Source organism: Spinacia oleracea, chromosome 1, assembly GCF_020520425.1.
Source record: "Spinacia oleracea cultivar Varoflay chromosome 1, BTI_SOV_V1, whole genome shotgun sequence".
Classification (NCBI taxonomy): Eukaryota; Viridiplantae; Streptophyta; class Magnoliopsida; order Caryophyllales; family Amaranthaceae; genus Spinacia; species Spinacia oleracea.
Genome location: NC_079487.1, coordinates 4,926,123 through 4,940,543, shown reverse-complemented (window position 1 = coordinate 4,940,543; position 14,421 = coordinate 4,926,123). Strand labels below are relative to the sequence as shown.

Below are 14,421 nucleotides of genomic sequence, written 5' to 3'. Positions count from 1 at the left end.
ATTTCGTCAAATTGAAGGGACTCATCATTTAATAAACCACAAATTAAATGGAAAATGAATTCTATTCATTTATTGTGAATGATTAACCAATAATTTTTTACAAAGTATTAAACTCTAAAACTTTAAAACATTAAATAAGGACATCAAAGCCATTCTCAAATATGCTTGATTCCCATAGCTGCAGTGTGCGAGTTGTGCTTCGCCTGCGGCAGGGGTTTAGTCAATGGATCTGATATGTTGTCATGAGTTCCAATCTTTCTTATCTAGACTTCTTTTCTTTCAACGAACTCTCGTAGAAGGTGAAATCTACGAAGTACATGCTTGACTCTTTGGTGGTGTCTAGGCTCCTTTGCCTGTGCAATAGCTCCGTTATTATCACAATACAGGGCTATTGGTCCTTTAATGGAGGGGACTACACCAAGTTCACCTATGAACTTCCTAAGCCATATAGCTTCCTTTGATGCTTCATGTGCAGCAATGTACTCCGCTTCAGTTGTAGAATCCGCAATGGTGCTTTTCTTAGCACTTTTCCAGCTTACTGCTCCTCCGTTGAGGCAGAAGACAAACCCAGACTGTGATCTAAAATCATCTTTGTCGGTTTGGAAACTTGCGTCCGTATAGCCTTTAACAATTAATTCATTATTTCCACCATAGACCAGGAAGTCATCTTTGTGCCTTTTCAGGTACTTCAGAATATTCTTGGCAGCAGTCCAATGTGCCTCTCCTGGGTCTGACTGGTATCTGCTCGTAGCACTGAGTGCGTACGCAACATCCGGGCGTGTACATATCATAGCATACATTATTGAACCAATCAATGATGCATATGGAATCCCATTCATTCGTCTACGCTCATCAAGTGTTTTTGGGCACTGAGTCTTGCTTAGAGGCATTCCATGAGACATGGGTAGGTAGCCTCGCTTGGAGTCTGCCATCTTGAACCTATCAAGCACCTTATTGATATAAGTGCTTTGACTAAGTCCAATCATCCTTTTAGATCTATCTCTGTAAATCTTGATGTCCAATATGTACTGTGCTTCTCCTAGATCCTTCATCGAAAAACATTTCCCAAGCCAAATCTTGACAGAGTTCAACATAGGAATGTCATTTCCGATAAGTAATATGTCGTCGACATATAATACTAGAAAAGAAATTTTGCTCCCACTGACCTTCTTGTATACACAAGATTCGTCTGCGTTCTTATGAAACCAAAGTCACTGACTTCTTCATCAAAACGTATATTCCAGCTCCTGGATGCCTGCTTCAATCCGTATATTGATTTCTTTAGCTTGCATACCTTTTTAGCATTCTTTGGATCCTCAAAACCCTTAGGCTGTGTCATAAACACAGTTTCTGTTAAAACGTCGTTTAAGAAAGCGGTTTTGACATCCATCTGCCATATTTCGTAATCGTAATATGCAGCGATTGCTAACATTATCCGAATAGACTTTAGCATTGCAACTGGTGAAAAGGTTTCATCGTAACACTAGTAGAAAAAACCCTTGTTGCAGCGGGCTTTTAGACCCCTGTTGCAGCGTACATCGTATGCTGCAACTGGGGGGGCCTGCAACAAGTATTGACTTGTTGCAGCGTACAATGTACGCTGCGAAAAGTACTTTTTTGCAGCGTACATTTGCATGTACGCTGCAACAAGTGTGTAAAATTAGGCAAAATTCAAGACTTGTTGCAGCGTACAAAATGATGTACGCTGCAACAGACTGGTTTGTTGCAGCGGGCTTTTATTTGTACGCTGCTGCAACAAACCAGTTTGTTGCAGCGTACAAATAAAAGCCCGCTGCAACAAACCAGTCTGTTGCAGCGTACATCATTTTGTACGCTGCAACAAGTCTTGATTTTTGCCTAATTTTACACACTTGTTGCAGCGAACAAGTATATGCCCCCTGCAACAAAGCTGTGCTTTTGGCGGGAAAATTTTAGTTTTATTTATCTATACCTAGGGTGTCTTGCACCAAATATAGGAACCTGTCAACAACAATAAATAAAATATCGCAACCTGTAGAACAAATATAAAAAATAATAACTGGTGTTTTGTATACATATATATATATCCCAAAACCAAAGTGCACGTACTACATTCAAATATACGTTCCAATTTCAATGTACGCATACATTTTAATGGAAACGATTGTTCTATAACAACTAAACCACCTCGATCAAGCGCGCTCAAGCCAATAGTAAATACTTGCGGGTAAAACACTTAGCCCGTTGCTCACTAACCACATCAATTTCCTCACTAGTATAGGCGCATTCCTCGGAGTGTAGACCTTTACAAAAACAGAAATTTCAACTAAGCATTAGATTAAATTCAAATTAAATATCACACTTTAACATTCAAGCAACTAATAACAATGTCCTAATAGTCTTGGAAACTTAAAGCTAAGCATATTAATCATGTAAAAGGTATAAAATGAATTCTTAGGTTATGTAGCTCAAATTTGGGAGCGAAAATGTCATTTTAGCCTAAATAAAACCTATAACGACCCAATGAGCCTTAAATGTGCGTAAATAGATTGGAATGAGTCTTAGAAAGTTAAAACTATGCATATTAAACATGTAAAAAGTTTAAAATGAGTCATTAGGTTCTTTAGTTCAAAGTTGGGAGCGAAAATGTCAATCCAGCCTAAATAAGACCTATAACGACCCAATGAACCTTAAATGTGCATAAATAGATTGGAACGAGTCTTGGAAACTTAAAGCTAAGTATATTAATCATTTAAAAGGTTTAAAATGAGTCCTTAGGTTCTTTATTTCAAATTTGGGAGAGAAAATACTCATTTTAGCCTAAATATGGCCAATAACGACCAAACAAACCTTAAATGTGCATAAATAGATTGGAATAAGTCTTGGAAACTTCAAACTAAGCATATTAATCATGTACAAAGTTTAAAATAAGTCCTTAGGTTCTTGAGTTCAAATTTGGGAGCGAAAATATCATTTTAGCCTAAATATGACCTATAACGAACCAATGAGCCTTAAATGTGCATTAATAGATTCGAATGAGTCTTAGAAAGTTAAAACTATGCATATTAAACATGTAAAAAGTTTAAAATGAGTCATTAGGTTCTTTAGTTCAAAGTTGGGAGCGAAAATGTCAATCCAGCCTAAATAAGACCTATAACGACCCAATGAACCTTAAATGTGCATAAATAGATTGGAACGAGTCTTGGAAACTTAAAGCTAAGTATATTAATCATTTAAAAGGTTTAAAATGAGTCCTTAGGTTCTTTATTTCAAATTTGGGAGAGAAAATGCTCATTTTAGCCTAAATATGACCTATAACGACCCAATGAGCCTATAGGTGCATAAATAGATTGGAACGAGTCTTAGATCGTTAAAATTATGCATATTAAACATGTAATAAGTTTTAAATGAGTCCTTAGGTTCTTTATTTTAAAGTTGGGAGCAAAAATGCCTTATTTTAGCCTAGATATGACCTAGAACGATCAAACAAGCATTAAATGGGTATAAGTAGATTAGAATAAGTCCTAGAAACTCAAAACTAAGCTTATTAATCATATAATAATTTAAAAATGAGTCCTTAGGTTCTTAAGTTCAAAGTTGGGAGCGAAAATGTCATTTTAGCCTAAATATGACCTAAAACGACACAATGAGCCTTAAATGTGCATAAATGGATTGGAATGAGTCCTAGAAAGTTAAAAATAAGCATATAAAACATTTAGTAAGTTTAAAATGAGTCCTTAGGTTCTTTGGTTCATAGTTGGGAGCGAAAATGTCATTTTAGCCTAAATATGTCATATAACGACCAAACAAGCCTTAAATGTGTATAAGTAGTTAGAATAAGTCTTAGAAACTTAAAACTAAGCATATTAAACATGTAATAAGTTTAAAATAAGTCCTTAGGTTCTTTATTTTAAAGTTGGGATCGAAAATGCCTTATTTTATCCTAAATATGACCTATAACGATCAAACAAGCATTAAATGGGTATAAGTAGATTAGAATAAGTCTTAGAAACTTAAAACTAAGCATATTTATCATATAATAAGTTTAAAATGAGTCATTAGGTTCTTAAGTTCAAAGTTGGGAGCGAAAATGTCATTTTAGCCTAAATATGACCCATAACGACACAATGAGCCTTAAATGTGCATAAATGGATTGGAATGAGTCCTAGAAAGTTAAAAATAAGCATATAAAACATTTAGTAAGTTTAAAATGAGTCCTTAGGTTCTTTGGTTCATAGTTGGGACCTATAACGACCAAACAAGTCTCAAATGTGCATAATAGATAGGATTGAGTCTTAAAAAGTTAAAAATAATCATATGAATCATGTAATAAGTTTGAAATTAGTTTTTAAGTTCGTTAGATCAAAGTTGGGAGCGAAAATGTCATTTTAGCCTAAATATGACCTATAACGGCCAAAGAAGTCATGAATGTGCATAAATAGATTGGATTAAGTCTTGTAAAGTTAAAACTAATCATATAAAACATTTAATATGTTTAAAATGAGTCCTAAGGTTCTTTATTTCATATTTGGGAGCAAAAAAGCCTCATTTTAGCCTAATATGACCTATAACGACCAAACAAGCCTTAAATTTGCATAAGTAGATTGGAATGAGTGTTAGAAAGTTAAAACTATTCATATTAAACATGTAATAAGTGTAATACTCTGAGAAAATATGTAGCTTTTCCTATTTGGTTTATTGTTCACAAATCAGGATCTTTGGACAACAACAAATGCTTATTAATCCAAGAAGCTTTTCCTATTTGGTTAAAACCCACACATTATTCACAATCTTCAACTTTTGTGATAATCATAAATCATAATGGACAAGCACTGTAGAATAGAGGTAGTCTAGATGCCTGAAAAACCTATAGCCTGGATATCGAACCTCCTAGTTAGATGAAAGCTCATACCTGACCAGATGCGGCCAATCCATCAGTTAAAAGAGAGACAGCCAACCACACTTGCATACAGATTTGATGAGCAGCCATAGCTAGAGGACCTTGACGAGCAGCCATCGAGGTCCCAATCGTCATAGTTATCAAAACAGCCACAGTTCTTCCAATCAGAAATCCACCTGGAAAAAAGGTAAACATAAGGAAACAGACGGCAATATAATCCAAACATGTACGAGTAACACTTTAAGTAGGTACAAACAATGGCCACTTAAGCAGACTAATTTAAGAAGTTTGTAATGGTGATTATTAAGTAGAAGGTTATTAAAATCAATGTGTTGGATAAAGAATCAAAAACAGAAAATAACCATAAACATTTCTCTGACACTCACCAGATTTTAAATAGACCCCAAACTTCAGATCTCCAAATTTTGGAGGTAATAATATTACTCTCTTGCTAAGAAACCAAATCATCAAGAAGCTACCTATGTATCTGGAGCACAAACAAGCAGCATGATTACCAATATAGTTAAAAGAAAGCCGACTAACAGACTTCAGGAAGAAAGTGCATACTGAGACACAACGGTGGCAGTGGCTGCTCCAGTGACACCCATCTGAAAATAATTTATGAAAAGCGGGAACAGAAAAACAGCTGCAAGATTGGCAACACCTGCATGCAGATCATCAATGTACAGACATAAAAAGTCAAAAAGTCAATATCTACACCTGCATTGGCCGTATCTGATCCCACAATAGAATTCAGTGAAGATTTACCAGTAGGACTATTAGAAAGAGCTAGCTGGCTAATCTGAGAAGTAGCAGACTCCAGAGATTGCTTTAAATTTGGATCTTTAACATCTGTCTCCTCCATATCCTCATCAGCTGAATATTTTGAGTTCTTAGCTCTATGAACGACAGCCTACCAAAGCCGAATTAACTAATCAATCTTCTGTTAAAAACTTAAAACATATATACAAATGGGGGGGGGGGGGGGATTATACTATTTTGAGATTGAGGCTATCACGAATGATTTATTTTCAGGGATGAAGAAGCTATGCTGACCTAAAAATTATACTCACAAGCAAGAATGATTATCACCCGGAATCTACACTACAACAAACTAATAACCGACCTTACATATCATATGGAAAAATGGTAGTTGCAAAGAGATCATTGACTTCTTGGACTCTACCGAGATCTCACAACTTTATGAGAATAACTGGGTACGACCTCTAAGAATAGTACTTTCATGAAAAAAATTGTTACACTTTCAAATTAGGATGTCTTTTAAGCAAAAAGCTTGTAATGTGGAACAGAGATGAAGGCCAAAATATAATCATAACGGGAAGACCAGAACTCGTCATCAAAACATGATTTGGAATAAAGCAAGGGAAGTTAAGCCAAACCAATGAGTCAGTGACAACAACTGTACACTACCTCACTAAGTCTATATACAGGAAAATCTAGCAGAGGATGCGCATAGAAAATAGTTGCATTGTTACATTGATTTATTTTGTCAGTGTCTCTCACATACTCCTACCATGTTAGGCCTAGCTACAGTGACTGGACAAACGAATTGAACAAACAAATTAAACAAACCGTAAAAACAAATTGAACAAACCCTAAAAACGAATTGAACAAACGAATTGAACCCTAAAAACGAATTGAAAAAATGAATTGAAGAAACGAATTGAACAAACCCTAAAAAAGAATTGAACAAACGCAAAGAACCCTAAAAACGAATTGAAAAACCCTAATTCTTAAAACAAAAATCAGGTAAACGAATCGAGCAAACCTAAATGAGGGGACAGGTAGCCGCGGCGAAGAGGTTGACGGAAAATAGGACGCGAGCAACTTTCTTTCTTGAAACCACCGGCTCATGTTTCATTATCCAATCCCACATCTAATAAGACCACACCAAATATACTTGTGGAAGAAATCAAATTACTAGTCGTCTTATAATAAACAATGATTACATTCATGATACACAGACTACCAAATAAACAAAAATATCACATAAATGGAGGAAAAGATTGGCATTAGAATGCAGAACAATGAAATCCAACTATCTAATGGAACCAATTACAAAAAAATTTATATATTTGATTTCCAGAATTCCTTGCTTTTCTACACAGTAACTGGTTGCAACATGTAATTATCTTTGCTCAGGAGTTTCTTAGCATAGGAAAAATAACACATGAAAATGAGATCCTCTATTAACCAAACCATACAATCGAATCTATGAACTGAATCCCCAATTAAAAGCTGACCCATGGTTCCTTTGCCAATCCCCCCCACATAAAAGGCTTTAAATTCAATCAAAACAAACAAATTCACAAGCATAACCAACTCAATTATACAGTAGCTCACACTTTATCATTACTTAATGGAAAAACCCAGTTAATGATGTTCAAATTCGCAGCAACAACAACAACAACAAAGAAAACTGAAATTGTGCATAAATTAAGGTGCTTAAGAGAAAATTTTACCCATTGTTAATTTGGCGACGTTTGGAGTCGACATCTTTGCTCAATCGAACCGCCTTCCTTTTCCGCACATCAAGAATAGGACTCAAACAAACAAAAAAAATTAAATGTATGAATCCACCAAAATCAAGTTCCGCAATTCCAATTGATTAGAAATTGCAACTCGACATCTACAATACCAAAACCTAGTTGTGAAATTGGAATCGAAATCAAAAGGCAGAATGATGATAAAAACTGTACCTGGATTTCTTCCCGGTGTCGAATTCATGTGCATTTATTCGAGTTAGACGATGGGCATCTCTGCGCCAACCCAAACCCTTTTCTTCCCCAATTCCCTTTTCCATTAAATCTCTTTCTCTCTCGCTTCTAAATTTGGCGCGTCACTTTAGGATCTGATTTTTAAAACCCTAATTCTTAAAACAAAAATCAGGTAAACGAATCGAGCAAACCTAAAAGAGGGGACAGGTAGCCGCGGCGAAGAGGTTGACGGAAAATAGGACGCGAGCAACTTTCTTTCTTGAAACCACCGGCGCGAGCAAGCTAAGTTTTTCCTTGGAACCAACGGCCGAGCAAGCTAATAGGTGGCCTCTGGCGAGGAGGCTAGAACCACCGAAGAAGAGAAAGGGTTTTTTTTTTAGGGGATGACGCAGGGAAAGTTAAGGGAGAAGAAGGGAGTTGAGAGTGAGAGATGCTTAATTTGTTTTGAATTAGTTTCAACGAATATTGCAGCGAAATTTTTTTTACCCGGGTTATTGCAGGGGGCTTTAACAAGTACGCTGCAACAAAAACGAGCTATTGCAGCGGGCTTTTAAAATGTACGCTGCAACAAACTTTTTTGCAGGGAACAATTAAATTGTACGCTGCAATAACCCTTTAAAGGGTTTGACCCGCGTTGACCGACTGGTTGTTGAAGCGTATTAACACATGTACGCTGCAACAAGGGGGTTGCAACAGGGGTTTTTTCTACTAGTGTAATCCACACCGTGGACTTGCATGTAACCTTTTGCAACCAATCTAGCTTTGAAAACTTCTAGTTTCCCATCCTTGTCCTTTTTCAGTTTGAAAACCCATTTGCTTCCAATGGCTTGGTAGCCATCTGGCAAATCGACAAAATCCCAAACTTGGTTTTCAGACATGGAGTCTAATTCAGATTGCATGGCTTCTTGCCATTGTTTGGAGCTAGGGCTCGTCATAGCTTGTTTGTAAGTCGCAGGTTCATCACTTTCAAGTAATAGAACATCATATCTCTCGTTCGTCAAAATACCTAAGTACCTGTCCGGTTGAAATCTATATCTCTGCGATCTACGCGGGTTTACATTTCTAGATTGTCTATGATTCTCACCATAAACTTCTAAAGATCTCTGAGTTTCATCCTGAATGTCATCTTGAACATTCTCTAGAGTTTGTTGTTCGACTCGAATTTCTTCGAGGTCTACTTTTCTCCCACTTGTCATTTTGGAAATGTGATTCTTTTCCAAAAAGATACCATCTCGAGCAACAAACACCTTGTTCTCAGATGTATTGTAGAAGTAATACACCTTTGTTTCCTTTGGATAGCCCACAAGGATACATTTGTCAGATTTTGGATGAAGTTTGTCTGAAATTAATCGTTTGACGTATACTTCACATCCCCAAATCTTAAGAAAAGACACTTTTGGAGGCTTTCCAAACCATAACTCATATGGAGTCTTTTCAACAGCTTTAGACGGAGCTCTATTTATAGTGAGTGCGGTTGTATTTAGTGCATGTCCCCAAAATTCTATTGGAAGATCGGCCTGACCCATCATTGATCTAACCATGTCTAGCAAGGTTATGTTCCTCCGTTCCGACACACCGTTCCATTGTGGTGTTCCAGGAGCAGTCAATTCTGATAGAATTCCACATTCTTTCAGATGGTCATCAAATTCATAGCTCAGTTATTCACCGCCTCTATCAGACCCCAGTGCCTTAATCTTCTTGCCTAATTGATTCTCTACTTCACTCTGAAATTCCTTGAATTTGTCAAAGGATTCAGACTTATGCTTCATTAGGTAGACATAACCATATCTACTGAAGTCATCAGTGAAAGTGATAAAGTAGCTGAAACCACCCCGGGCATTTGTACTCATTGGTCCACATACATCTGTATGGATTAAACCCAATAGTTCAGTTTCTCTTTCTCCAACTTTAGAGAAAGGTTGCTTTGTCATTTTTCCAAGTAAACATGATTCGACTTACCATAATCCTCTAAGTCAAATGGTTCTAGAATTCCTTCCTTTTGAAGTCTTTCCATGCGTTTCAAGTTAATATGGCCTAATCGACAATGCCACGGATAGGTGAGATCTGAATCATCCTTTTTGGCCTTTTTGGTATTTATGTTATAAACTTGTTTGTCGTGATCTAATAAATAAAGTCCATTGACTAATCTAGCAGATCCATAAAACATCTCTTTAAAATAAAATGAACAACTATTGTCTTTTATTAAAAAGGAAAATCCCTTAGCATCTAAGCAAGAAACAGAAATGATGTTTTTAGTAAGACTTGGAACATGGAAACATTCTTCTAGTTCCAAAACTAGCCCAGAGGGCAACGACAAATAATAAGTTCCTACAGCTAATGCAGCAATCCGTGCTCCATTTCCCACTCGTAGGTCGACTTCACCCTTGCTTTACTTTCTACTTCTTCTTAGTCCCTGTGAATTGGAACATAAGTGTGAGCCACAACCTGTATCTAATACCCAAGAAGTTGAATTAGCAAGTATACAGTCTATAACGAAAATACCTGAAGATGGAACGACTGTTCCGTTCTTCTGATCTTCCTTTAGCTTCAAGCAATCTCTCTTCCAATGCCCCTTCTTCTTGCAGTAGAAGCATTCGGATTCTGAAGTAGGTTGACTGACCTTCCTCTTTTCGGATTTTGGCGCCAGTTTGCTTAGTTGGGCTGGCCTTGTTGCCACCTTTCTTAGCATTCCTCTTCTTTCCAGATTTCTTGAACTTGCCCCCACGCACCATAAGCACATCTTGCTTATCACTTTTGAGCGTCTTTTCAGCGGTCTTTAGCATACCGTGAAGCTCAGTGAGCGTTTTGTCCAGACTATTCATACTGTAGTTCAGCTTGAACTGATCATACCCGTTATGAAGAGAATGGAGGATGGTGTCTACATCCATTTCCTGAGAGAAATGCTGATCCAGCCGACTCATATTCTCAATGAGTCCAATCATTTTGAGAACATGTGGACTTACGGGCTCGCCTTTCTTAAGCTTGGTCTCAAGAATCTGCCTATGACTCTCGAATCTTTCGACTCGAGCCAGATCTTGAAACATGTTCTTTAACTCACTGATGATCGTGAAAGCATCTGAGTTGATGAACGTTTTCTGTAGATCTGCACTCATGGTTACAAGCATTAGACATTTCACATCCTTGTTGGCATCAATCCAACGATTAAGGGCTGCCTGAGTGACCCCTTCGCCTGCGGCTTCGGGCATCGCCTCTTCCAGGACATACTCCTTTTCTTCCTGCATAAGAACTATTTGCAAGTTCCTTTGCCAGTCAAGGAAGTTTTTCCCGCTCAACTTCTCCTTTTCGAGAATTGATCGAATGTTGAATGAATTGTTGTTTGCCATAATTAAAACTACAATTGAAAAAGAATAAACAAATAAATAATCATTCACAGTTTCTCTTAGTAAACTTAAATTCTAGCATACATGCATAATTCAATGTTCATTAAGCATTTTATTCAAGTTATGTGTTCCGGCAGGTGTGAATAAAATGATTCCAAGATCCTAAAACTCATTGAAGAATTAAGCACATTATGTATTTAGACTCAATTCTAAAATCTTTTAGGTAAGCAAAAGCCTTTTGCTAATAGTCTAGAAACTACTCTTGGTTGATAGGTACGTCTAAGAACTTATTAGGTAAACCTATCGATTTTGCCACGACATAAAAGGACTCCTTACTTATATCGTTGAGTTTCACCAAAACTAACATGTACTCACAATTATTTGTGTACCTTACCCCTTTAGTATAGATAAGTAACACCTCGCTATGGCGGAAAACTATTACTAAGATCGATGTAAAGGATATCCAAGTAAGTGTTATTTTGGCATGGCACCTTTTAACTCAATTTTAAGTTTGGAACTTAAGGCTCTTACTATGTTGGTTAGATTTTAAGTGAACTAAAATCCTTAATCATGCAACATAATCAAGCTTTGATCTCATGCATATTTAAGACATTTTTAATAGCAATAAATAACTTAAAGCATGCATAAGATAAATGTGATCTAGTATGGCCCGACTTCATCTTGAAGCTTCAACTTCAAAGTCCGTCTTGAAAATGGATTGGAAACTCCGTCTTTAATTTCACCGTGGGGTGCGCCATTTTCTTCAAGTAGGATGAGCTATAATTAAACTAATTACAACTATTTGATGGTACGCAGACCATATTTGAATTGAAAAACAAATTTGGTGCTTAAGACCAATTACATTCAAATTAATGGTACGCAGACCATATTTTCTATCCTATTTGGGCCATACTAGTCACTTCATAACCTGCAAAACTGTACATATACAATATATATATATATATATATACATATATATATATATACATATATATATATATATATATATATATATATATATATATATATATATATATATATATATATATATATATATATATATATATATATACCATTCATCCATTCATTATCATGAATGGCCCACATAATTGGTTAGTTAAAACACATTGTATGCATCACATAAATATTTGCAGCATTTAATTAAGGGCACCAATAATCTACCAATTATTCAGTCCTTATTAATTCTAATCAAGTTGTTTAACCTTAAAGGATTTGTAGACCTAATCAAAAGTTTATGACTAAAATTGCTCCCACTTAAACCAATAAATTCATATGCTTTACTAATTCCAAACATAAAAATGTATTTCTAGTCTAACCGGAAACATACAAATTTAATAAAAATTTAAAGCTCGTATAAATTTATAATTGAATCCACTTATTTAATTTATTTCAGTTGAATATAACGAATTTAAATTAATTCAAGGATTAGTTTTAGTAAAATAATTAGTATAAATTAAAATTTATAATAATTATAATAATCAAAATTAAATCCCGAGAAAACAATTTAAATTATTAATTTTAAAATTAATTAAAATTACTCGAACTGAAAATCTCAAATTAAAATTTAAAATGCGACAATCGTAACACGACGAGCACTTGGGCTTGCGCCCAAGCCCCGTCGAGTGTTCGTGTAGCAATACGCAAGCAGGCCACACGCAACGCAGCAGTGCAGGCCACGCTGCGCGCGCCCGCTCGCTCGTCGCGCCTGCTTGCCTCGCGTCTGCTTGCTTGTTGGGCGTGGCAGCACGCTATGGTGCAGCACGCTTGCTGCCCACACGCGTCTGCCCGATGGCTTGCGCCTTGGCCCTTCGCCCTTGCCCACTTGCCCATATGCGCACAGCACTCGACACAGGGCAGCGTGCTGCCTTGTGCTCGTGTGCCATGGCTCTTGCTCGTTGCATCGTACCGCATGGGCGACGAGCTCCCTTGCTCGTCGTCGCATGCCCGCACTATACAACACCCCTTAAGGGTAACACGTAGCGTCCATTTCTTTGTGCGTGCAAGTTTTATGAGCGAATTGCATAAAAATTAAAACTTTTATTTCCAAAATTAATGACAAATTAATAAATCATATTAATTTCATAATTTTAGGGCGAAAAATCGAAAATTTATTAATCAATTAATTTCCGATTAACATGGATTCAAATCTAGGTCATAAAAATTAAAATTTTAACATAAATTAACAATTTTTATGGTGGATTTTAATCATTGGTACCTAATTAAATTATTAATTAATCGTGAAAATCAAATCAATTCTAAATTATTCGAATTTCAACAAATTAATCATAATTACAAATTAGGTTGTATAATTAACAAGTCTAGGCATTTATAATTGTTAAACATATACAGTAGGTCAATCAAAAACTTAAGATTTATCAACAAGAATCGCAAATACTTAATTTAACATCTTAAATTTACAAACTTTTGCGTTCGAAAAACTAAAACCTCCGAAAATTCATAGTTAGGCTTCGAATTTGGGAATTCTGGGTTCGACCAAAAATATTAATTTTGTCAAAATTTTAGAATGTCTTTTACATGCGGAATTGGCACAAAAATCACTCGATTTGGATGAGTAACGAAGAAACTGCCGAAAAACTGCGTACATATAATTAAATAAACGCAATTTGCAATTAATTACGAAAATTTAATCACCCCTTTAATTCTTTGCAAATTTGTAAAACTTAACCATGTTCATGCAATTTAGATTATGAAAATAATAAGAGGCTCGTGATACCACTGTTAGGTTATGATACATATGAATAAACATAAATCATGCGGAAAAACCATAAAGCCAGGAAACATATTATTTACACATAATCATTTAGCATAATTCAGATGCAGACACTTTGTATCGTGCCCTCCCTAGCTGCGCCCGAACCGAACAAGAACAAGTCTTTAGGACTCCAAGTGTCGTCCCTCCGTAGATAGTCCACAGCACGTCCGGATCCGCCTTAAGCTTGACCAACTAGAATCGCCCTTAAGGTTACTAGGATTTTCGGCTATTTGGGTTGCAAGTGTTTGGCTGATTTTTGCTTGAAAATCTTACCTTTTGAATACTTCAAATCTCGATGTATATATGTGACCCTAGGCACCTATTTATAGAGTTTATGGAAAGGAATTATAATCCTACTAGGATATGGATTTATTAATTAGAATCCTATTAGAACTTTAAATAATAAATTTAATCTTTTTAGGATTAGGATTTAATCAATGCACGAATTCCGATAGGATTCGGATTCGTTACGAACACGAGCACACGCACACGCATGCACGCCCGCACGCAGGCCTTGCAGCCCACGCCGAGCGCACAGCGCATGCGGCCTCGCAGCCCATGGGCTTCGTGCGCGCCCGCCATTGCTTGGCTGGGCCTGGCCTTGCGCTGGGCCTGGTCGAGCACTTGGCGTGCGGCTTGCTGGGCGTTGGCCTGGCCTCGTGCTGGGCC

General features: G+C 36.6%; 1 protein-coding gene across 1 annotated transcript; it reads right to left on the bottom strand.

Moving 5' to 3' along the window:
• Positions 1–2,171: 2,171 nt before the first annotated feature.
• On the bottom strand, positions 2,172–7,952 carry LOC130462621 (protein DETOXIFICATION 45, chloroplastic-like). The gene is made up of 6 exons (XM_056831300.1): positions 7,363–7,952; positions 5,648–5,792; positions 5,447–5,543; positions 5,266–5,366; positions 4,892–5,055; positions 2,172–2,282 (listed from the first exon to the last, which is right to left on the bottom strand). Exons 2-6 carry the CDS (start codon positions 5,742–5,744, stop codon positions 2,172–2,174), a joined length of 570 nt encoding a protein of 189 aa, XP_056687278.1. The 5' UTR covers positions 5,745–5,792; positions 7,363–7,952.
• Between the last annotated feature and the right edge of the window lie 6,469 nt (positions 7,953–14,421).

Bases quoted from the DNA above. Each gene is read 5' to 3' on its own strand.
- LOC130462621 (XM_056831300.1), bottom strand. From the start codon at position 5,744: ATGGAGGAGACAGATGTTAAAGATCCAAATTTAAAGCAATCTCTGGAG. The intron at 5,056-5,265 runs GTGAGTGTCAGA...CCTTTTTTCCAG, and splicing joins TGGGGTCTATTTAAAATCTG to GTGGATTTCTGATTGGAAGA. The intron at 2,283-4,891 runs GTATGAGCTTTC...GTTTTTGTAAAG, and splicing joins GATTGGCCGCATCTGGTCAG to GTCTACACTCCGAGGAATGC.